Source organism: Heloderma suspectum, chromosome 9 (genome assembly GCF_057233095.1).
Source record: "Heloderma suspectum isolate Gila_16-S chromosome 9, 16-S_ref, whole genome shotgun sequence".
Taxonomy (NCBI): domain Eukaryota; kingdom Metazoa; phylum Chordata; class Lepidosauria; order Squamata; family Helodermatidae; genus Heloderma; species Heloderma suspectum.
Window position 1 is genome coordinate 3,618,677 of NC_139466.1, and position 25,477 is coordinate 3,644,153.

Consider the following 25,477-nt stretch of genomic DNA (forward strand, 5'->3'; position numbering starts at 1 on the left):
AACAATCCGAGAGAACGCCGAGCGAAGGGACGTGGCCGGCTCAAGGTGCTGTGGAAGAAAGGAGGGGTGGAGGAGGGTGGTGGGGCAGGGGCTGGAAGGGCGTCTGCCAGCCCCTGAGACCTGGCGCGGCGACGGAGCTGGATGGAGGGCTGTCTGAAGAGGCCGCGGGACGGGGAAGGCCGGGGGAGGCAGCGCAGCTGGCGGGGGGCGCGGGTCCGCCCGCCCTTCTCCCCTCCTCGGGCTCGTCGGTCCCGGCGCCAGGGCCAAGAGGAGCTGCTGCGGCCGCTCACCTCCTCCGGCCGCGCCTCCTCCCTCGGCTCCGCCAGGCAGGTGGAAGAGCAGGGCAGGGCAGGGCAGGGCAGGGGGGGGGGCGGCCCGGCCCGGCCCGGCCCGGCCGGCGCGCCCCATAAAGGCTGCCGCGGCGGGAGGAGGCGGCCGAGAGCGCGCGAGCGGCGGCCATGGGCTGGCTCAACCTGCCGACGTTCCTGCGCTGCCGCGACAAGCAGGTGAGGGGCGGCGGGCGGGCGCCGCAGGTGGCCCTGGGGAGGGAAGCGCCCCGCGCCGGCCGCGGGAGGCGCCCGGGGCCGGTCTCGCACGGGCGCCGCAGGTGTTCGCGCGGGCTGGCGAGGACCCCGAAGGGCGGGGGGGGGCCCGGCTCCGGCCCCGGCGGAAAACCCGCCCGCCTCCCCTTCCCGCTAGGCAGCACGGGGGCACAGAGCCACCAGCGCCTCTCGCCCTCCCCCAGAGCCCGTCGGGGTTTAGACCCTGAGCTCCTTGCGGCGGGCTCCTGCACCGGTTTCTCCTAGTCTCCCTTGTCCTCCATCAGGGTTTGTGGCTCTTACAGACGGCAGCCCCTGCCCCGAGGAGCAAACATTCAACACTGGCGGGACAGCAGAGGAAGGGCAGGGAAATGCAAGCAGAAGAAGACAGGGGCGGAGTAGGGCTGGGGTTCCTTTCCCCGCTACTGTGGCTTGGTTACAGTGAGGCGATGGCAGCCTTCCTCAGCCTGCTGACCTCCAGATGTTTTGGACTTCGAATCGCATCAGCCCCAGCCAGCATGGCCAATGGCCAGGAATGCTGGGAGTTGTAGTCCAAAGCATCAGGAAGGAAGGCTGGGGAAAGCTCGATTATAGGAACCACCATCTGATGAGGCCACAGCAGAGGGACTTGTCAGAGGCGGTGGAATGCCTCCCCAGAGAGGCTCACCTGGCACCTACATTATGGTCTTTATGGCACCAACCGTTTTTTCCCCACAGAGGCATTTTAAGAACTGTTTTTAGTGCTTTTAGTCCTTTATTCTGCTGCTGGTTTTAATATGGTTTTATGGTGCTGACATGGTTTTATTCTTTGCTGCTGGTTTTAACTTGGTTTTATTCTGTGCTGTTTTTATTTCGTTTTAATGCTTGTCTTTTATGTTTCTAATGTACTGTACACCACCCAGAGAACTTCGGTTATTGGGCGATTTAAAAGTACAGTAAATCAAATAAATACATCAATAAATAATAAGGAGCCAAAGGTTTAATAGAAAAGGTGTGTTTTGTTTATGTTGCCCAGGGATGTCATGACCATGCTGTGGCAGCAGCAATTAAGTGCAACTCATAACAATAATCTGAATGCATGTGACAGAAGCAAGCCTTTCAAAGATGCCCTAGAACTGCCCCTGCAGAAATTACTGCTACTGTTCATCAAACCAGCCCTTGACCCAGGGAGGAGCTCAAACTCTGGGTTCCATTAATTCTGTTTCTGCTTCATATCTATTGATTATCTCTTTTTAAGGGCGCAATCCTATCCAGATAGGCGGCTGCCTCCAAACTCGGAGGCAGCCTATCCAAAGCAGGACAGGAGAAGCACGGAGGGGATCATTCCCTCCGTGCTCCTCCTGCCCTGTATTTTCAGCTAGACAGCCACGACAGCCACGGGAGGACGGAGCGGGGGAGGAGGCTGCTGCACAGCATGTCCTACAGGCATTTCTGCCCTCCCCGCCCCAGAACACCTCCAGCCACGCCTCTTTTTGGCCGCTCTGCCCTCCTCTTGCGAGCATGGAGGATGGGGCTGTTCCGCGCTGCCTCCAAGGCAGCGCGGAAGTGGGCAGAGGTCGGTTCTCCAGGAACTGACCTCAGACCGCGGGCTCCGAGGACAGCTCCTGGATAACACCATATCCTATGGCCATCTAGCCGCTGTCTAGCAGCCATAGGATTGCTCCCTAAGATGCTGAGATACAGATATTTTTGTCAATACATGAATGAATGATTCCAAAATCCATATTAGTGTATTATTAGGCCAACCAAAAGATGACACAAAAGATGTGCAAGCTTTTAAGATCTCCAGATCTCTTCATCAGGCATATACTGGGGAAATAGTGGAGCGGGAACACTGACGTGATGGTGAAGTCACATTGTCTGCATGTTCCCCCCCCCTTCTCTATTCCTGTCTAACCTGCTTTTTTATAACACCTTGCTTGATGAAGATACCTGGAGATCTTGAAACCTTGCACACTTTTTTGTTGGCCTAGTAAAGGTATTTTTGTTTGTTTTTATTTATGTAATTATTATTGCATTTATGCCCCGCCTTTTTCCCTCTTACAAGGAACCAAGGCAGCATACGTGGTCCTCCTCCTCTCCATTTTATCCTCACATCAGCCCTGTGAGGTAGGCTAGGCTAATAATCAGTGCCTGGCCCAAAGTCACCCAGGGAGCGTCGTGGCCGAGCGGGGACTCGAACCCGGATCTCTCCAGTCCCAGTCCAGCGCTCTAACCGCTGCACCACACTGGCTCTCATGTGGATGTTGGAATTTTTCAGTCAACACAACCACCTTTGTTTTTTGTGAGACTTGATGAATGAATGAATCACCCCCTACTGTTCTCATTCCCAAAGGAATTCACATTGTCTACTGAGAAAATTGCAGATAAAGATGATGAGAATTCTGAGCGGGGAAACTGGTCAAGCAAAACGGACTACCTCCTCTCTATGGTTGGCTACGCTGTTGGTCTGGGCAATGTGTGGCGGTTTCCGTACCTGACCTATCAGAATGGCGGAGGTAGGATTTCTTCTTTTGCTTTCTGTGTCAGCAACAATGAGTATCGTATTGTTAAAGCTGCAGGTGTCATCATGCAAGCTTACAAAGAGCCACTTATCTGGTCACCTGGGGTGAGTTGAAACTATCTTTAGGTGACCAGCCAAGGAAGACTTACTAAAGGTGCTTCTTCCCCTACCCCATCCATCTCTTAGAACACAAATGACTAATCCAGCAGGCTAGTAATAATTTGTGAGAGCTCTGAACTTCATTCACTTACCTGCCAGGCTGCCTATATGTATGTCTGCATACATTTGCTTATTCTATTCTGTATAATTTCTCTTCTTTCTGAAGCAGCAACAAGGGAACTGCAGCCATCTTGCAGCACCCACCTTGCTGACCACCAGCAATGCCCCTGAGGCCTCGCTAGCTTCAGGTGGTGGTGGTGGGGTTGCCAGAAACACTTTGCAACCGATGAAGCTGACAGTCCCAGGATGCTCAACCAAAACCTAACACTGTGCTTTCCCCACATTTGGGGTGTTTCCAGATGAGGATTTATCACACCATGATCCTGCCTCATTCACGAAATTTTACAGGGCGACTAGATGTCACCCTCCCTCCAGAAACAAAATGCACTTTGCTCTTCCTGTTGGTGTTCAGCAGGGCCAGCCCTACAATTAGGCAAAGTGAGGCTGCTGCTTCAGGCAGCAGTTGCTGGGAGGTGGCGGATAGGTGTTGGAGGAGAGATCCGTGTGCCACGCAGCCAGCCCTGCACCCCCTGAGCTTGCCTGCTGCCTTCACGAGTGGCAGAGGACGCTGGTCCATCATCATTATCGAAGATCCACCTGCCAGCCCGGTTGGATTTTGTACGTGGAATGGCAGGAGGGCGCTATCGTAATCACTGCCTCTGGCGACAAAATGTCTTGCGCTGCCCTTGGTGTTTAGGCCTTCAGGACTCTCCGAGTTTTAGGAAGCGCTCTTCTTACGTTCTGCTGAACTTTTCTTTTATTCATTGTTTTAATATGAATGTGGGTTTTAAATGTGTTCAAGCACCTTGGGGACCTTTTTTTAGTTCAAAAGGTGGAATAGCAACAGCAACACATAGCGATAACAACAGCAGCCGTGCTCGTGTGCCCAAAACTGTTACACACCATAGGAGCATTATGTGCTGAGAAGCACTGTGTGGCCAGGATCCTCATCACTTTCCCCCCACAGCTGCACTGGCCGTTGCGTGCTGCACGCTTGATAACACTGAAGGAAGCAGTGAGACTGCAGTGAGGAAGCAGGGCAGACCTCTGTTACTGTATAGTGCTCTGTTTTATCCTGGCTACACACATTTCTAGAATAGGCATGCCGATTCAGCATCAGTTATTATGTGTGTTGATTACACCTAGTTTGGGAAGCTTTCCTATCTGGGACACATCTCCAGGCTTATAGGAATGTGGTGCCAACGTCTGTTGGCATAAAAATAGGCAGCATTTAGAGTTATGCAGAACTCTAGAGCTGATGCAATGTTATGCCAACAGTCAGCCAAATTGTAGATGCCCCTCTACCAGTTTGTTTGTCTGACTTTTGTAATTATCTCTGTGCCCATCACAGCAGTTAATGCCTTTGTTTGATTTCCTTGAACCGGATAGCTCTAAGTTCTGTTGCCACGCACATGTACCTGTGAAGGGTGGTGGATCCAGTTCTCATGTTGGCTTTGGTCTCTTGGCAGGAGCCTTCTTGATACCATACACCATCATGCTGGCGCTGGCCGGGCTGCCTTTGTTCTTCCTGGAATGTTCCCTCGGGCAGTTTGCCAGCTTGGGACCTGTTTCCGTCTGGAGGATTTTGCCCCTTTTACAAGGTTGGCCTTGTTATCCTTTCCATATTGATTACAGCTGGGACGGGAAAAATGTGCATTAGAAAAATGAGCTTCCTGGGGAGGTTTCTCTTTGCAGCACTCTGAAGGCCACGAAAATCAAAGCTGAGAGTCAGGTGTAGTGGAAAGAGAGCACTGGACGTGGGCCCGGGAAACCTGAGTACAAAGCCCTGCTCAACCATTGGGCTTACTGGGTGGCTTTGGAGCACTCCCTGTCCAGTGGTGTAGTGGTCAGCTTTGAAGTGCAAACACGCATCATGACAGTCCCCGTCACCCTGCCCCCAAGGAGGGTCCAAACATTCAGGCTGCTGCACCGATCCATATCAAGACACCAGTTCTAGCAGTTTTCATCTCCACCGGGAGCAGGTCTTTTTCTAAGCGAATGGGCCTTATTTGCCCATTTAGGGCCAAGCTACCCCAAAATACTTCATATGACAGTAGGGAACAAAATGTTTTGGTTGGGGAAATTCATTTCTTCCCACCTACTGTGAGGACTGCAGCTAAGCTCAGAGGGAATAGGGACGTCTGAAGGCAGGTGGCAGATGACGAGTGTCCCTGCTCATCAAAAAGTGCTGGCGCTACACCCTGCTCCACTACACCACTGTCACTATCTCCAGCCTAAATCAGCCTTTGGCAACCTGCTGCCCTCCAGGAGTGGAAGCTGGTGGCTCCAGTGTCCGTGGGATGGTGAATCTGCTCCCGGTTGCAGAGCACCATGGACAGCTCCTTTAGAGTTCTGATTGAAACCCAGAGTGGACTCACCACCCCACTGACATTGGAGCCACCAGCCTCCACTGCCTGCCAGATGTTTTGGACTACAACTCCCAGAATTCCTGACCGTCAGCCATGCTGGCTGGGGCTGATGGGAGTTGAAGTCCACAACATCTGGAGGGCGCCGGGTTGGAAAAGGTGGGCTTGAATCTACCCAATAGGGCATGTGCCCGCTCCAGAGAGATTTCTCCCATGCAGCCCTCAATATATTTTTTAAAGGTTTCCTTCTCTTGACCTACACCATGGTGCAGTTTGATTGTTACCCCCATTGTCCCCTACTAAAGTTCAGTTGCAGGATGGCTGAATACTTCAGTTGCAGTTTCACTTGTAAGGAAAGAAATATGTTTTCAAAAGCTGGAAGAGACAGGGAGTAGTTTTGTTTTTTGTTTGTTTTGTTTTTTTGTCCATGTGAATCTGTGCCTTCGGATGACTGGGGATTGCTCACTGAAAATAGACTAAATGAGTGTGCAGTTAATAATCCCCAAGAGCCTTCAGGTGCCTGTTGGGAGGGTTGGGTTGTCCTATTGCTACTGCTGTATTTTGGAAGTTCCATCCTTTGTAAACGGATGTTTGCTCTTGTTTATACTTTGCCAGATCTGAGAGTAAAGAATCATGAACTCAGCTCTGGGTAGCTTTTTGGATTTTGTTATAGATCTTAGGAAGAACCAGGAAACGTCATTTGCCAATTGATTAAGAGCTTACTTGGCCTTTAACTTGTTGGATTTCCACAATAGAAGAGAACACAAAGGATTAATTTATCAGAATCTGGGCAGTGTCCTGGCCAATTTGTCCCTAGAAAAAGTAATACTGAAAACCACCTAATGCTGATTTCAGTTTTTTTGGGACAGAAACAGATGCTGTTTCCAAATATTTTCATTCATTAAGAAAATACACACCTGTTATGCATTTTTCAAAACTTGCAGTACTTAGATGAGAAAGTGTTCCATCAACTATTGCTCTAGAGATCTCCACAGGGCACCAACTGTGGATATGTCAGTCTTCAAAATTTCAGCGGGCATAGGCACGAGCATCTGCAGGGAGGCCAGACAGCAGTTGTCCCCCTGGATGAGATATAATTTGCAGATTTTTTTTAAAGCAAGCTCTGGTGCATGTAGAACCCAAGATACGAGGCAAGATGTGAGGGCAACATTCTGCCCATTCATTTTGTGAGAGACTCACCTGCCCCACTTTTCAGTGACTTTAGCCAATGAGTGAAGTCACAGACCATGATTGACATGCCCATTGTCTGGAGAAGGAACTTCCTCATTCATTTTAAAGCCATTTTTTGTTGTTTCAAAAAATTCCCATTCCAGTTCAGAAAGATAGGATTTAGCACAGCTATGATTGGGCAGTAGTGTGTCTACCAAAAAACAAAAGGTAACAGTAAATACAAGAGTTTGTGATCTTTCTAACTCGGGTCTTATTTCATACCCTCCCCTCCAAAGGTTCTTTGTTTTCCTAAGTTCATAAACATTATAAACACGCCAATGCAAATAAAATCCACATAGTGCAGGAGGTGGGGCTGTGGTTGAAAGAGTGGAGGTTACATCACTCATGGCTGAAAGAGTGGAGGGGGTTAGACTCGATGGTCTTATAGGCCCCTTCCAACCCTCCTATTCTATGATTCTATGATTCTATATGCTAGCCCTGTAAATTAGCCCAATGTTGTTATACCCATTTTGATGAGGCTGGGGGGGGGGGGAGAGTTATAGTAGTGCATGACTTGAGTGTAGTGCAGTGTTGTGATCCAGTCTTCTGGTGCATGGGGGTTAGGTCGGGGGGAGGAATGTAGCTGTGGGGCTGTGATCTTGATTGTAGCAACAGTGCAATTGTTTAAGAACTGGGGGAGGTGGGGTGAAGGGAGCCAGGGAAAGAGTTTAGAGTTTCTGCTGTAGTCCGCAAACAATGGCGTATGCAAGTTTGTCAGTGGCCAGGGCTGATGCCCAGGTCTCACTGCTGCTTAGTCACAGTGGCCGCTTCCAGACGGAGGGCTTCTAGCACTACCACCAGTCAAAAGACACTGCGCAGCTAGCCTGCCTTTTACTCCTGAATGGGTTTTTTGCAGTGGAGCAGGGACAATGGAAGAAACGTGAGGAAATAATGAATGAGGGGAAAACTGCACAGAAGGCCATGTGGGCACCTGAAATCAGGGGAGCACATGGGATAAGAACAGGATAGGGCCCCGTGAGCCTTCTTTTCCCTCGTGCCCCCAAATTTCTCTCCAGTGGATCTGCTTCATCTTGGGAAACTGGTGTAACAGGCACTAGAAACCATCTTCTGTCCTTATAATGAGATGTCTTCTCTCTTTCCCCCTAGGAGTGGGTATTACAATGGTGATCATCTCAACGTTTGTGACCATTTATTACAACGTCATCATTGGCTACAGCCTCTACTATTTATTTGCCTCCTTCCAAAGTGTGCTCCCTTGGGCAGAATGTGACCGAGAGTGGGCTAATGAGATGTGCAGCAAGACACCAAAAGGTGAAGCATTCTCAGCAGCACATAGTTCTTTTGAGCCTGGCCAATAATCCTTAATAACATTTCATCTTATTTGCAGTGAACTGGAGTCATAGTCAAAAGTTTCTTGTTGTTGCTCAGCTGTTACTTATTTGGAATCTTATAATTCCCCCCCCCCTCCAAGCATGGGAGTGAAAGTCTACCTCACTACATAAAGCCACACTGCAACACACTCTGGTGTGACCGAGGAACAGAGCCTGGGGTGGGGCTATGCAAATGAAGGGGTGAAGCTAAGCAGGCAGAAGCAGGCTTGGTTTTCAGTGGCAGAGATACGAAGTGGTATCATTTGGTTACAGGCAGAGAGCAAATTGGTGCAGCCCTTTTGCCCATTTACTCCTGCAGGGAAATGCACAGTTTGTCATCACCCTTCAGTTCATCTGCATCCTTTTCTGTCTTGGTATTACCAGCGTAGCCATGGGTGTTGTTAAAAGAGCAATCTCAATGAGATCCTCCTGCATATGATTGCATCCGGATTCCTTTGGTATGGTATTTTACCAATAGGCAGAAGCATTTGTGTATGGCAGTAAAAGACCACACCAAAGCAATCTGGATGTATGCTCCCATAATTTGCTTTTCTAAAAGGGTGTTCTATCAGTGCACACTGGCACAGTTGCATATTGGTCAAACACCATACAGAAAGAATCAATGCAATCATAGGTAATGTAGAGAAATGTAGGCAAAGAAAAGAAGGAGCTGAACTCTGAGGCAAACAGCTCATCCCAAGCACTCTTTAAAACAAACATCAGAAATAGAAAAGAGAACCACGGAGAGTTCCAAAAGCACCAGTTCCATTTTAGGAGGTGCTGCTGCACTTCTGTCCTCGTTGTGGGCTTCCCACAGGCATCTGTTTGGCCACTATGTGAACAGAAGGCTGGGCTAGGAGGCCTTTGGTCTGATCCAGCACTGCTCTTCCTATGTTCTTAAATGGCACTTGAATTCAAAATCCGGGGAGAAATTGAGACGAGAGGAATTTCAGAAACATCTCCCCTCCCATGTCTTGCTCCCAGTCCTCACTGATCAGGAGGCCGTGGGGGGTGCAGTATGAGTCTGTACACAGATCAGGGTCTCTGTAACATAACCCATGGGAACTGCAGTCCAACAGATCGGGAGGGCACCAGGTTGAGGAAGGCTGCCTATACACACACACACCCTGTTCCTGTCATTCTGACAGGCATTTTGCTAGTAATAAATGATCATGAGCTACAACCACAATGCTGGTAAAAAATTAAGTTTGCTGCAGTAAAGGCAACCCCTTCTTCCTGCAGCACCACATAACAACTCCTTCTTTTCTTCCAGGAGATTGCAATATAACGGGGTCAAATGGTGCCATTATACGTGTCAATTATACTTGGGTCCAAAGCAACAACCTCACCTGCAACAATGGCTCCTTAGTGTATGAGAACACCCAGGTTCCAAGCGAACAGTACTGGAAGTGAGTATGGGGCCTGCAACTTTTCATTCTTTAGTGGACCGCTTCTCCTTTGTAACATGCTTTTCGAGTTTTGTTGGATTGCCCCGCAAGGAGAAGGGCCGTAGCTCAGTGGCTGAGTGCAGGCTTTGCATGCAGAAGCTTCCCAGTTCAATCCCCAGCATGCGGCATCTCCAGGTGGGGCTGGAAAAAACCCTGCCTGAAACTCTGGAGAGCCATCGCTGCCAGTCTGAATAGATAAAACTGGGCTAGATGGACCCAAGGTCTGACTCAGTAGGCCAGCTTCTTACATCCCTAAGAAGTGCAATGGCCTTTGGCTATAAGCAATAAGCATTTTGTTGTTGAATCAGCAGTCCGATGCATGTCTACTCAGAAGTAATCCCCCTTGAGTTCAATGGGGCTTACTCCGAAGTAAGTGTGTATATAGTGCCAGCTCCACGTTTTTGAGGGCCCTTGGGCAAGACCCCCTCCATGGGCCCGCTCCCTAGCTGCATCTACCTCCTTATAGCCATTGTCACCAGCTGCCCTTGCCAATTCTCTTTCTCCTCGTTGCTACCACTTGTTGGCTGACAGGCAGGGAGCCGGGGGCAGGCAGGCCATGGCGTCTCCTGCTCCTCCTTCCCACCACCACTGCTGTCTGGGCCAGAGCAAGAGGCTGGTCAATAAGCAGGGTGCAGTGGGGAAGAGGAGGAGGGACTCCAGTGGGCTCTCGTCAGTGGGACCCTGCTGGGGTGTGGGCCCTTGGCAGGTGCCTTGCCACGCCTTTGTGCGTCTAGGATTGCAACTTTGTGCGTATGGGATTGCAACTTGAGTGATTTGTTCAAGGCTGTGCAACAAACCCACTGCGGAAGTGGGTCATGAACAACGGGTCTTCCAGATCCAATTTGATCTCTCCGTCCACCCATTTCTGTCCACCTCTTGGTGAGGCTCACATGTGAGTGCAGGATCGGCATGTTGGGGAAGGAGGAAGTAGCTCTGTTCTGCCTATCAGGAGCCACCTCTGGTAGGAAAAAGAACACGCCTGGAACAATTTAGCATGAGGCCAGGTCTGAAAATGTTGGGGAGTGCTTCTTCCCTCACTAGCTTCCCTGATCATTAAAGCTGATCTTCTCCAGAAAGCCTGTGTGTCTGGGCTTGGCACCTAAGTGACCTCAAGGTGTTTTGTACTTCCAATGGCCCCTGAACATCTCTAATTTGCAGGTGTGTGGGCTGTCCCATTACTCGGGTGTGCATGATTCACTGGAGGTTGTGGTGTGTTTGTGTGGTGATTAATAAACTACTAAAAGGGTGTGCATTACTGAGGCAACATGGCACACCGTGTGTATGTGTATGCACGTGTGCACACACAAGCGAGCCCAAAAGATGCTTGTTTGATGCTTGTTTGCCTTCAGAAACAGGCCATAGGCCATTCTCGCCAGGGCAACTCTAAGGGTGCAGGTGGGATTTTGCAGAATTAGTACCTCAAGACTGAAAACCAGCAAGTAGGATCAGTGCCCAGGGCCAGGAGGAAACAGTGGCAAGCTAGTTTGTGGTCAGGGACAGAAGTGCAGGCCAAACGTACAACCAAGGGAGGGCACAGCTGGACCAGTCTTGATGGATCAAAAGCAAAAAGGTTAGAAACCCCACAGTCCATTGGGCTGGCCTGTCATGTCTTCTTAGGCACCATTTCCTGGACCCTTCACCACCTGCACTCACAGCCAACCCTGGTTGAAATAAATGATCCCAGAGCAGGAGAGACACAGACGCCTTATTTTCATCACACCATGCGCAGGCCTCATAGGTATCATGGCTCCGTCCAAAGCAACACCCTTGCTGACGCTGCCCTGGTCATCTTCTTCCAGCAACAAGGTCCTTCAGCGATCCCATGGACTCAACGAGACTGGGGAGATCGTGTGGTATCTAGCCCTCTGCCTCCTCCTTTCCTGGCTGATCGTAGCAGTGGCCTTGTTCAAAGGGATAAAGTCTTCAGGGAAGGTAACTTCACCGAGCCGCAACGGGTCACCTACCGCAGCACTGCTCCCTCGTGAGAGGGGCTGCTTACGCATCGCCAAAAAAGAGGGCACAAGCGGGACGCCCATTTGCCTGATATTTGCACATGCAAATAATGTGTGTATTTCACTGCAGATTTAGAAATAGTAACTCGTCTTTAAACTGCAGTGCAGTGCATTTCACCACAATGGGAAGACTGTGACCTGTGTGCCTGCTGGGTCTCACCGTGGATGGGCAACTTCGAGGCCCCTGGTGGCTCTCCCTCCTCCTGGTTCTTTGCCTTTAAACCAGACTTGGACTGGGCAGCCCATCCAGCAGAGGGCAGCTCGCACACCAGTGGCTGGGGATCATGGGCGGGAGGGTGCTGTTGCACTCCTGTTCTGCTTGTGGGTTCCCGTGGGCAGCTGGTTGGCCACTGTGTGAGCAGGACGCTGGACTAGATGGACCCTAGGCCTGATCCAGCAGGGCTCTTCTGATGTTCTTACCTTCAAACAGAGGCCAGCTCTCCAACATAGAGATCTGTCCTCTGTGAAGTAGGACACTTGGCCATCCTAGGACCATCAACCCACCAGCCTACCCACCCACCTCAGCCAGCAACAATTACAAAATTACCATCTTATTCTGACGAGGGATATTTCAGGTTCATTTCCTGACTTTCCATGGGATAAGAAGCCTCCTTAGAAAGCTTCAAAAGCCGAGGGAGGTCTCTGGAGGCTAAAAAGGCAGCTGCATGGATGTTTGGTGATGGTGGAGCCACAGGCGGGCCTGTTTTGTGACAGAAGAACTAGCCCAACTGGCTCTGTGACATCCTGAGAGCACAATGATTATGCCAAGCTGAGGGGGCAACTCCCTTCCTTGTCCAACCACTTGGAAGCAGTGCTAGGCGGTTCCACTAAAACGAGCATTTAACATAGCAAACTCTGGATCAGTTTGGTGTACATTTGAGTACTCCTACAATGTGTTTCTGTTTCTGAAGTAATTCTGTGGGCATGTATAAACAGATAAGTTTCATTGGAATGGGTTGTTTCATCTATGTATATCCTCTGGAGACGATCCCAAGAGAGGGATCTGAGATTCCTGTGGAATACTGCCAGTGGGAGTGTCTCCTTGCACATATGGATAACATGCAGTGATGTGTCACGATGACAACAGAAAGTGGGGCCTGCTCCACAGAGGTTTGCATCTTGGTGAGGATTAAGGGAGGGACCACACTCCCATGGTAGAGCCCCTGCTTTGCATGCAGAAGGCCACAGGTTCTATCCATGGCATCTCCAATTAAAAGGACCAGGCAGCAAGAGATGTGAAGGAGTTCTGTCCGAGACTCTGGCAGTCAGAGTAGAGCATACTGGGCTTGATGGATGAAATAGTCTTGGATGAAGGGTTGTGTGGGGTCTCCCAGAAAGAAGCCACGTTGTACTGGGGGAGGCAAAATTCTCCAAAATCCAGCTCCATTTGGATCAAGGATCTAGTTGATTTACAAGGAATGCCACCGCCACCACCCCGCTTCATCTAAGAATCCATTCCATCCTTCTTTGCTGTCCCCCTCTCAGACCAATATCGTCATCATTATCTCTTTTCTCCTCCCAGGTTGTCTACTTCACGGCCATCTTCCCCTACGTCGTCCTGGTTATATTGTTGGTACGTGGCGCCACGCTGGAAGGAGCTCGAGAGGGTATTGAGTATTACATTGGGGCTCAGTCTAATTTCACCAAGCTCACGGAGGCAGAGGTGAGCATCTCCCTGTTTTCCCTGTGAAAGGTGGGAGCAGTCTTCCCCAAGCTGGTGCCCTCCAGCTGTGTTGGACTACAAGTCCCGTCACCTGAAACCACAAATTGAGTTGTAATCCAAGCTGGTAACCCAAGCTGGTGCCCACATCTGGTGGGCACCAGCTTGGGGAAGGCTGGCTCAGAAAGTATGTTTTGTCGCATGCAGCTCTTTCAGTGTACCAAGCGCATCGCAGACTTCATTGACCCTGGGAGGTGGGGCACACACGTCACAACGAGGACCAAGCGTAATGGATTGGAGGTGGGGTGGGGGCTTGAGCTGGGAGCCTCAGGATATGAGGCTGGGTCTGTGCATGTGCAGGCCTCAAGAGCTCCCCCTCTAGACACAGAAGGGAATAGGCCTGGCAACATTGGCCCCTGTGATTGGCAGTTAGTATGAAGCATCTGGATTGGCCAGGCCTGATATAAATATGAGGATTGCCTGGCCTTCTGCCCTTTGGCAAGCTCAGCAGAGCAGTGCTTTCAACATGTTGGACTCCAGCTCTTCTTGCTCAGGTTGCTCACCTTGGGGACATTGAGCCGTGGAGCTTCTCCCTCAACCTTCGCTCCAGAGTATAACTTGAGAATAATAATATTTACTTACCTAACAGGCATGTTGTAAGGGTACTGAATTAGTATATGTTAAGTGCTTTGACTGACAGGGAAACATTTATATAAGGGCAAAACATTATCATATTAGTTTATTATTATCCATGTACGAGTTAATTTTTTGTACAGCAGTTATTACACGCACACCCTAAAGCTCCCTGGATTATCACTGCAATGACATGAGTTGTTTCTCTCTCTTTTTCAAGGTCTGGAAAGATGCAGCAACACAAATTTTCTTCTCTCTGTCCGTTGCATGGGGCGGGTTGGTCGCCCTCTCCTCGTACAATAAATTCAACAACAACTGCTATTTTGATGCCATCTTTGTCTGCGTGACCAACTGCCTCACCAGTGTCTTTGCTGGCTTTGCCATTTTCTCCATCTTGGGACACATGGCATTCATGGCAGGCAAGAAGGTCTCAGAGGTTGTAGATTCAGGTGGGTTGGACAAAGGCTGTTTAAACTTGCTTGTATCAGTAGCAAAGACAGGGCCTTACATGTGTGTGTTATGCAGGAACCTTGTGCAGAATAACCTTGAGAAATAAATTGATAATGCGATTATCCATGGTGGAGAAGCACATTGTCTCTTAAGCTTGCTTGGACTAGGCTCAGTAGAGGATGATATAAGGGTGGAAGAAAATGGATAGGGATAATTTTTTCTCCATATGAAAATGAATGGTGGGAGATTGAGGGCAGATTAAATGAAGAACTTCTTCACACCATGCAGAGTTAAACTTTGGAATCCTCTACTGCAATATGTAGCAATGGCCACTATGTTGGATGGCTTTAAAAGCAGATTAGAAAAGTTCATGAGGGATAAAGTTATCAGTGCCTGCTAGTCGTGATGGCTATATGTATTGCCTGTAATATCAGAGGCAGTATGGTGGGGGACTAGTTGCTTGTGGGCTTTCAAAAGACATCTCATTGGCCACTGTGGGAACAGAACGCTGGACTAGATAGGCCTTTAGCACGACTCTCCTCATATTCTTATGTTCTTAAGAAGAAGTCTTCATATTGTTGTCCTCTTGAGATCCAGAGGACGTACACCTCTGAATACCTGTCCCTGGGGGACAAGCAACAGGGATGGGCTAATGCCTTCATCCTTGCTTCTTTGAACTTTCTGGACACTGGGAAACTGGCTGCTGGACTGATGGGCTCTTGCTTGGGTCCAGGAGGGCTTTTCTTATGTTTTTATGTACTCTGAGCTTGGTGGGACACTTACACTGCCGACAATTGGGAAGCCAGTGTCATAATTCAACTGATGTTGCCTTCAGCAACCACTCAGCCATCCCTGGGCTACAGCATAACCTCCATGGGCCCTGAAAGAAAACACTTTCTGTTGCCTTCTAACATCACTCACTGTTGATTCTGCTCCATTGCAGGTTTCGACCTGGCATTTGTTGCCTATCCAGAGGCTCTTTCCAAGCTACCAGTTGCTCCTCTCTGGTCCTTTTTGTTCTTCTTCATGCTTTTGCTCCTGGGTCTCGATTCCCAGTTTGCTACCATAGGTAAGTAGTGGTTAAAACCATCTTCATACAGATCTCTGAGTTTCTACATGTGGAGCATGTCCACTGAAGCAAACCTGAGCACACCACAGAAGGGCAGTTGCACAGTCTGATGACCTGTTTAATCAGGAATGCAATACTTAATAGATTGTGGAACTCTATGGAACTCCCTCCCTAGGAAACTCCGCCATGCCCCCTCTTTAATGAGCTTCCGTCGTGCATTAAAAACGTGGTTGTTCAGGCAGGCATTTGGGGTGGCTTAGGGTATTTTAGAAAACGTTTTTATTGTAGAATTTTATTGTTTTAAACTGTTTTATTATACACTGTACATCGCCCAGAGTGGCTGGGTGACCAGCCAGATGGGCGATTAATAAATTTATTAATAAATAAATAATAAATTAATAGATTAATTGGTTACATTAATCCCAAGGAAGGCTTGCCTTGCCCCTTCCTTAATATGGACTTCCACCAGATGCTTAAACCGTCTTGTTTGATGGGGGCGGGGCGGGGCTAATGAAGCGCTTAAAGCTCTGCATTGAATTGCTTTTTACTGCTGCAAGATGCCCCCTTATTTTGATAGCTGTTTTGTATTGTGCGTGTGCTATTTTTAAGAATTCAGTAATTTTGTTTTGCCGTATTCATTTTAACTTATTGTTGCTGGCTGCCCTGAGCTTTTCCGTTTTTTTTAAGGAAAAATGCTTTTTTAAGGATATAAATGTTTGAAATAAATAAATACCCTAGCCCTCTCCATGCCCCTTTTATCCTGCAGAGACCATCACGACCACCATCCAAGATATCTACCCCAAACTGATGAAGAAAATGAGAATTCCAGTGACGCTGGGCTTGTGTATGCTGCTGTTTCTGCTTGGGCTCGTGTGCGTCACCCAGGTAGGCTTTATAGGGATGGGAGAAACAGCGATTTTCTAGCTCACCTAAATTCTCTGAGAATCTCTTTGAAGCTCATTTTGGTTCGCTCCTGTTTTCATTTTCAGCCTTTTGTTTTTACTTGCTCAAATGGGAGAAGTGCATATTTTGAACAGGGAGAGTGCACATTTCTGTGCATATTCTTCAGAAGTATGCACTTCCCCCCATTGACCAAAGCACAAAAGTAAGTGTGTGTGTGTGTGTGTGTGTGTGTGTTGGAAAATGTGCATTTTTCAAATGCAATTACAAATTCGGGAATTTGTGAACATTTCTCAAAAAAATGTTTCTCCTGCATGCATTTGCGTTCAGGATAGTGAAAGGGACCCATTGCTTGTAATCCTTGTTCCTAACCCTTTGCCCACAAGAGAATGAGCAATGCTTCAACCTGGACAAAGCTTGGATGGAGCTTCCTTTCCGCTGAAGTATGGAAGGCGTCAAGGATCAACTCTGAGACTCTCTCATCTCAGGGCTGAGGGGGAAAATGATATCGCCCTGAGAGCTGTGTGGAATGAACCTTGCCACTTTCCCATCTCTTTTTGCAGGCAGGAATCTACTGGGTCAACCTGGTGGACCATTTCTGTGCTGGCTGGGGGATCCTTTTTGCAGCTGTCCTTGAGCTGGCAGGAATTTGCTGGATTTATGGTAAATATATGCTGGGAGACCCACCAACACCTCCAACACCCCCCCACCCACCCCCCTTCAAACAGTAACAGCAAACTGATTTTTAGAAACACTTACACTAAATATAAACCCTTGCTGATACAATCTCAAATCAAATCAGATGGAAAATACATGTACAGTATATATTCTGGGTTGGATCCAGATTTAGGCATGCTTAGAGTAGACCCATTGAAATCAATGGGGCTTAAATTAGGGTTAACTCACTTAAGTCCCATTCATTTCAGTGGGTCTACTGTAAGCATGATTAAGTCTGGATCCATCCCATATACCACAGACACATATGGAGAGGTATACAATCCATGCTAGACAAATCAAGAACATTTTAACTGGGTTCTCAACCTAACTGCAGCAGAAAAAAAAATCCTCGCAACCTTTTCAGTAATGACAGGGATAATACAGCTAAATAATGAAACACATAGAACAAATTGTCTCTACCAGGCAACTTAGATAATAAAGGCATAATCAGCCCTCCCCTAATATCCCGATAGAAATTACCATGCAATAAGGCATGCATTGCGGTCTCTAAATAAAGTTGGCAACCATCATTTGAATATGCCAAATGCAAACCTTTATCTGCTCTTTTTCTGAAACAGCTCAGCCCAGTAACACCCATTATGTTGTGAATGTTGGCAAATTATCCCCGGCGGCGTCTCCAATTAAAAAAGCATCAGGTGGCAAGGGTTGGGAAAGGCCCTTCTCCACCTGAGATGTGGGACAGCTGCTGCCAGTCAGAGTAAACAAAGATGTCCTAGATGAACAAAAGCAGCTCCCTATGCTTTCTTCTTTTCCACTTAGGATATTACCTTTTTTTGCACCTTCCTCCCCAATTCAAATGAGGCACAAATTCTGTGCTGGCTAAACATCAGGCAAGTGGAGTCAAATCTGCACAGGATCATCTTGGGGGATCTGCACTTTGCAGGACTTCTGCATCTGCAGTCATGTGCAAGCACAGAACTAACGCTGCAGTTTGTGGCTCCTTTGCACAGGAGGAAACCGATTTATCCAGGACACAGAAATGATGATCGGGAAGAAAAGCTTCCTCTTCTGGCTGTGGTGGAGAGTGTGCTGGTTTGTCATCACACCCTGTCTCCTGCTCGTGAGTACTAGCCGGGAGCAACAAGAGATTTCAGTAGCTCAGAGGGAAAAGATTCAGGAAAGTCCACAGGTCCTCTCTGGTATAAACATGGAGAAGGTCTTGCCTTCATACCTTGTTTGTGAGCTTCCCATTGGCGCATCTGATTGGTTGCTGGAATGGATGGCTCTGATCCACCAAGGCACATTCTTACGAAGATTACACATCTTCATGAAGGAGAAGGGCATGGTCGTGAACAGCTATCGTTCCCTTCATTTCTGACGTTGAGGCTGTGAGTGCTGAAGCTTACGGGACCAAAATGATTCCATCTACGCAAAAGAGGGAGGTATCAGCAGGCTTGGGGAAAACCTGCAGTTTGCATAAATACACACACACACAAGAAATCTTTAAGGGAAAAACCCCTGAAGTGTGTGGGGGGGCCCCCCTAAAAATAGTGCAATTAGGGGCTGAGCATGTTCCATGGCTGCAGAATGCTGACTGTTGGGGCTGGGGGACAGAAAACTAGATAGGGGTGGGACTGGCATGGTATGTTGTGGCTCTCTGAGTAGTAGTTCTTAGCAGCATGGCAGGAGACAACTCACAGTAATATTGGGGCTGGGCTGGAATGCACCACCGGTCAGTGGAACGTTTTGCCCTTGCAAAGGTTGGCTGGGAACAGGGAGTCCAAGGGCTCTTTCGCAGTGTACCAGAGGCAGAGTTAATTCTGGTCTGCGTATATGAAAGCCCTTCCCACCAGTGGAGGCTGGTGGCTCCGATGTCAGTGGGGCAGTGAATCCGCTCTGGGTTTCAGTCAGAACCAGTCAGAACACTAAAGGAGCTCTCCACAGCAATGTTAAGTCCTGTGTGTGGCTGGCAGAATAACTATGGTTGCAGGTTCCTCACTCCCTAGTGGTGAGAAGATCCAGGGGCGCTGGAAGGTTTTGTTTCCCTTGGATGAAAGAGAATACACTGGAGGCATAGGACGTCTTTGTAATATTTATTGACAAAAACACAGGCTGGCAAAGCTGCTCCATCCACTGGTCGCTGAGCTGCTGCACCGGCACCAGATCCCAAGAAGATGACCCACTCCAAGGGCTTCCCACACCACCAGCAGGGCTGCGCTCACCCCCATGTTTTGCTAGCTTCAGTGAACTCCCCACTCTCCCCCTCTCTTTGAATGCAGACTGCCAGTTCTGGTTACACACAGTTTTCTCTGCCATCCCCTTAGCGCTGAAGGGTGGGACCATAGCCATGGGGCGAGGTGGGCGGCGTCCCCCCTCTCAAAGAAATCCCACATCCATTTCCTTAAACTTTCTTCTTTCTTTAAAAAGAAAAAAGTGTGGGGGAACATGTTGAGGTTACTTTATCGCTGCTGCGCTGTCATCCTCTTCCCGGAGTCACCTCCTTAATATTCTATGTGCATCTCTTTGCAGTATATTTTAAATGGCAGCAATGTGGGAAAGAGGATCATCAGAAGGCCTCGAGGGTGGCAGAGAGCAGATTTCTGGGCAGTAGCAAGACTCCAGTGATCAGACACGGACATTGAGAATCCTAGACCTGAATGGGTCTGGTTTGGGTCCATTTAGGCCCTACTCGAAGCTGCACACACAACCTTCATCTGTGTTGTCCAGCCCGGCTGGTTTGAGTTTTGACTCTTTCTTCCTCATTCTCCCCTCTCCCGAACAGGCAGTTTTGGTGTGGTCGTTGGTCACATTTGAACCCCCGAAGTATGGCAGTGTAGAGTACCCTGGCTGGGGATCTGCGGTTGGCTGGTGCATGATCATGTTCTGCCTGATTTGGATCCCCATCGTTGCCATTTACAAGATAGCAAAAGCAAAAGGGAGTCTGTGGCAGGTGAGTGTCCAAGGAACGTGTGTGCCATGCTGTGCCATGAACTCTGCCCCAACAAATCCAAGGGGCTAGAGCTCAGTGGGAGAGCCCCCGCTTTGCATGCAGAAGGTCCCAGGTTCGAGCCCTGGCCTCTCCAGGTAGGGCTAGGAAGGAAGCCTCCCTGAAACCGTGGAGAGCTGCTGCTGCCAGTCAGTGTCGACATTACTGGGCTAGAGGGACCAAGGCAGCTTCTGATGTGCTTAACAGTGCAGACTCAAACTATGGAATTCGCTACCACAAGACGTTGTAGGGATGTTGGAGAATTTCTCCACGAATCTCTGGGAGGCCGAATGCCAACTCATTCGGCCCCCCAAAATTGGTGGGGAAATTCTCCGACACCCCCCGCCCCCCCCCCGGGATGGGACTTACCTCGTGCGAATGTCCCTCTTGGCGGCGGGTCCCAGCGGCGTTTCGGCGGCGGCGGGGGCAGCGGCTGGTCTTCCGACGGGCTGCTGCCGCCGCCATTTCCCAGTAAAGTAAAATTTAAAAAAAACGTGATAGGCTACGTAACGATTTACGTAGCCTATCACGGCTAGATTTTCAAAGTCAGCCGTGATAGGCTACATAAATCTTTACGTAGCCTATCACGGCTGACTTTGGGGGAAAAAAAAAGCGCGTATGCAAATGGCGGCGCCCATGGGCGCCGCCATTTGCGTTCCTTATTTGGGCACAGGTAGTCTACGTAAATCTTTACATAGACTACCTGTACCCAAATAAGGAACGCAAATGGCGGCGCCCATGGGTGCTGCCATTTGCGTATGCGCTTCCCCCCCCCCCAATGTCAGCCGTGATAGACTACGTAACGATTTACGTAGCCTATCGCGTGTTTTTTTTTTTTTTTACAATTTTTTTATTTCGCGGCCGGGGAGATGGGGCGCTCCCGCCCAGCCAGAATTTCGGCGGTGAGGGATGGGGCGCCTCCCCCCCGGCCTGAATTTCAGCCAGGAGGGGCAGGGTGCCTCCCCCCCCACCAAGAATTTTAGAGGGAGAAATGGAGCGCCTCCCCCCCCCACCGAAAACAGCTGCGGGACCAGGTAAGGGACTTTCATCCATCCTTAGTTGTGAGGGCCACCAATTTGAATGGCTTTAAAAGGGGGTTAGACAAATTCCTGGAGGAGAAGGCTATAATGGCTACTAGTCCTGATGGCTCTGAGCTACCTCCACTACCAGAGGCCGTATGCCAAAAGACACCATTTGCTGGGGAACATGGGTGGGAGGGTGCTGTTGCACTCATGTCCAGGTTCCCATGGGCAGCTGGCTGGCCACTGTGTGAACAGAATGCTGGACTAGATGGGCCCTTGGTCTGATCCAGCAGGGCTCTTCTTATGTTCCTAGGTGTGTGTTTCACAACTGAAGTAACATCCAAGGCCATCTAAGCCCCCGCACACACACACACCCTAATAAGACCATTAAGTCCAGGGTCTCAAATGATGTCGCTGCACCACAGAGCACAGGGTACATATTATCTGACCCAACAAATGCCCTTCTCGAGCCTCTGAAGCCTGTGGCCATCTGGCAGCAGAGAATTCCACTGGATCTGCCATGCCTGACGGGCAGCGTCTGAGTTTACATCCGCCTTCTCCCCTTCTTAGCGTATCGCCACCTGTTGCAAGGCCCAGCCCAACTGGGGTCCTGCCCTGGCGCGCCACCGCGGAGAACGCTACAGCCACATGGTCGACCCGGAGAAGGAGCACGATCTCGAGATCCCAACTGTGGATGGCTACATATGCAAGCTGGACTGAAGCAGCGCACCGAGGTGCGGGCGCTGTCCCCCCCAAACCAAACTCAGCCAAGCTTGGAAAGGATGGGATTATCGCGGAAGCCATAGCGTTTATTCTGGGAACTTGTACATTCTATTACAGAGCAACGGATGCTAAGTCAATGGAGCTTGGAGGCCGGTTCTTCAGCGCCAGTGCAGACCGACCTAGCAACCTGCAGAGCTGGAGGACCTGTGGCAGGGGGGAGCCTCCTCTCCTCTTGGATGGTGCTTAAACCAGGTCCATGCTGTGCGTGGCGAGAGCAGGGTCCAGAGCTGGGGTTTCTAGCTGAGTTCCCCAGTGGGCTCTAGCACCAGTCCTTGCTAGAGGGGGGCCCAATCCCTTGCCCAGCCAAGGACCTTTCACAGGGGAAAGGCAAATCCCATCCTGCCAGAACCTTAATCCTCTGCCTGAAAAACAAGGGGGAACACACAGCCCACCCTTGCAGGAGTGTTGTGATGTGTGTTACTTCAGTCAGACTGTGAGGGTGATCCAGAACCATGGAAATGCCTGAGACTGTGATCCTCTGCACCACTGAACTCAGCAGGACTTACTTTTGAGTAGACATGTCTAGGAATCATTCTGCATCCAGCAATTTATCTTATTTTGCATAATTTATTTTTTATTTTTAAAAATTATTAGTTTGCATAATTTATTTTCATTTGCTCCCATTGGGGGGAGGCGGACAGAAATGAGGTGAAGGCTCTGAAATCTAACCCCCAACGGAAATCCCATTCAGCTGCTTGTTTGGATTTTGTGATTTCAGTGGCATTGTTCACACACCTTCATGCTTGTCTTCACACTCATCAGGACTAGCAACTTGGACTTTTTGTTTCTTAAATGGCATTCTTAAGAAACCCAGAGTGGATTCACTGCCCCACTGACAGTGGAGGCTGATGGCTCCAATGTCAGTGCAGCAGTGAATCCGCTCCAGGTTTCAGTCAGAACCAGTCAGAACTCTAAAGGAGCTGTCCAAGGTGCTCCTCACTGCCCCACTGACATCAGAGCCATCAGCCTCCACTGTTTAAGAAGCTGAACCCTGTGCCCAGGATCCCATGCTGTGCTCATAGCCCCAGCGATTCTCAGAAAGCAAAAACTGGCTGGCTGGCCAACCGAGAAGCTGACTTTGACCGTGCTTTACCTTTAGCTTTTCTTCTTTTGCTTGTATATCTCAGCATGAGTTGGCAACGGTTGCCATGTTCTCATGAGGCACACCTCCTTTCCACACCTTTATTATCATTCCTACCAAATGCCCAGTTTGTGTGTGGGGTGTGTGTATGTGCATGTGTGTAGGGATGGCGGAGAATTCCGCCACGGATTCCAGTGAGGCCGGATTCTAAAGAACCCGTGGCGGAACGGCTTCCTGCCCCCCCTGCGGAATCCCCCCGGGACAGCACTTACCTGGGGTGGATTCGGTGGCGGCAGTGGATTTGGCGGCGGCGGCTGGTCTCCTGCCGCTGCCATTGCCATCTTTGGACCATGTTAGGCTACGTAAGAATTTACGTAGCCTATCACGGCTAACGTCAAAAAACAAAACAAAACACGCAGTGTACGCAAATGGCTACGGCGGCCGCCATTTGCGTTCCCTATTTTTCGCTGACTTATCTTACATAAATATTTACGTAAGATAAAACGGTGAAAAAAAAGGGGAACACAAATAGCGTAGTGGACGCTATTTGCGTTCCTTTATTTTTTGCCGTTCTAGCCTACGTAAATATTTACGTAGGGCAGAACGGCGAAAAATGAAGGAGGGACGAAGCAAAGGTAAGTGAGTTTCATACATCCCTACATGTGTGATGTTTTCTCTAGCACATTGCAGAAAAGAGCCAGCACTCGCTATTTTCTCCTCAACTGGCCATCCTGAAAACCCACTAACAACTCCAGCTTCACTTGGAGCCCCCTTTTCTTTTTGCCTGTAGGGTGTTGATGTCATGGACGTATTACTTTCAAAGGGTGGCAGCATCTTTTCTGCCATGGTGAGATGCCCTGAGATGCCCAGAGCCTCACAGCTGGGCCATCCTCTGACAGTTGACAGCCTTTGGGGGCACTGAATGTTGGCAGCAGCGGAGCGTGTGGGCAGAGAAAGAGCCCCTCTCCTGCGCCTAGTTACCTCAGTAGGAGAATGGAAGCGGAGTTTCTTCATCCCTCTGATGGAACCCTTGTGTCTTCCCTGCAGTGTCCTCACAAACAGTCTGTTCCCCAGCTTTCTGATCGAGGGCAAATGTACGCTAAAAAGAGTTCTCCTCAGGCCTAGGCAAGATCATAGAATAGTAGTAGGGTTGGAAGGGGCCTACAAGGTTTGTGTCCAAACAAGTCCAAAGATGGTACAGCCACCTTGCTGAGTGGTCCCCTACACTGCACCGCTGGCCATGCTGGTTGGGAATAAGAGGAGCTGCACATCTGGATGGCACCATGGTGAGGAAGGCTACCCTAGAGTCACCCCACCTCCATTCCAACATTTTTTGTCATATGGAGGGCCGTGTCCCAGAAGTTCACATATCTCAAATGGGGATGTCGGAGGAATCTGTCCAGGGAGGGGGGTGAAGCTCAGTCCCCTGCTGGACTTCAGTGCCCTTTCCTGTGAGCTGACCCGACTCAATCTGCGAGTCAGGCCAGCTTGCAGATTTCCAGGCTTTGTGTGTGCAAAAACCAATTTGTGCAAATTACACAAATTTTGGTCACATTGGCACAAATGGCTTTTTACACACACCCAAAAAATCCCCCCCAAAGTCCCCAGATTTTGGGAACAACCCCAATCCTGGATTTTGGGAAAAATGCAAGCTGGGTCAGGGGCGCTGCAGGAATCTGTTGAGCTCAAAAGGTCTGGATTTCCCAGCGACGCGCATCCCTATCCAATGGGCACTTGGGCTGTGTGGAACATGAAATGGAACACTCGCCATTTTTGCACACACCATGGCCAGCATGGCAGAGTCTGGGTCTCTGTCACTAGTATCTCGGCCTGTGGCACTGGGCGGGAAGCTGCTGGTTTTCCTGTGTACCTTTTTATACTGCAGATTTTTTTGTTTGTTTGTAAAATTAAAACACTGCTGTCTTAAATCAATAAAATGCCAAGTTTTTAATTGTGGTGTGTTCTTTTTAAACCCAAATGCTGTCATTTCTCCCCACCCTGGGCTTGTACTGGCCTTTAGGGATAGTTTTCCCCAACCAGTGGTACTGCCTTGGAAAGACGTGGGAAGCACAACAAAGGAGGGGTAGGTGATCCCAACCCCTTCATGCTGAGGGCTACAACCTTTCACGGATGAATCCCTTAATGTTTAACTTCTATCGAATTAAAGTGTTTTATTAATATTTAATATGATTATATGATTCTAAACCTCTTAGATAACCTGCGTTGAGGTTCTGACTGTTCTGCACTGATTCCTGTCTCCACATCAGTGTACCTGCCCCTGTCCCTTGAGGCATAATCGACCCAAAAGTTCTGGCATTGGGCCTAGTGCAGCCAGGAGAACAACCGGGTAATTTCCTGAGTGTGCTCTCAGTTCAACACCAGACAACAGGGAGGTCTAACAAGCCTAGATGGTACTTTGTGTGAAGCCCACCTGTGGCTAAGTTCAGGCTCAGCCAGAATCATCTGTAATATGCAAAGATTCTGTGATGGACACGTCAAGGTTGAAATTGGTCCCTGAACACCGGTAGTTCTGACAGGTGCTCACCTAGAGCACCTTTCCCCAGCTT

The 25,477-nt window shown here is 49.4% G+C and overlaps 1 protein-coding gene across 1 annotated transcript; it reads left to right on the top strand.

The window, feature by feature from the left end:
• The first annotated feature begins 443 nt into the window (after window positions 1–443).
• SLC6A14 (solute carrier family 6 member 14) lies at window positions 444–24,859 on the top strand. Its single transcript, XM_084813556.1, has 15 exons — window positions 444–506; window positions 2,875–3,037; window positions 4,731–4,862; window positions 7,965–8,129; window positions 9,462–9,597; window positions 11,436–11,568; window positions 13,171–13,311; window positions 14,162–14,390; window positions 15,335–15,460; window positions 16,227–16,345; window positions 16,924–17,023; window positions 18,049–18,158; window positions 19,821–19,988; window positions 21,617–22,655; window positions 22,796–24,859. Exons 1-14 carry the CDS (start codon window positions 459–461, stop codon window positions 21,764–21,766), a joined length of 1,920 nt encoding a protein of 639 aa, XP_084669682.1. The 5' UTR covers window positions 444–458; the 3' UTR covers window positions 21,767–22,655; window positions 22,796–24,859.
• Window positions 24,860–25,477: the final 618 nt, after the last annotated feature.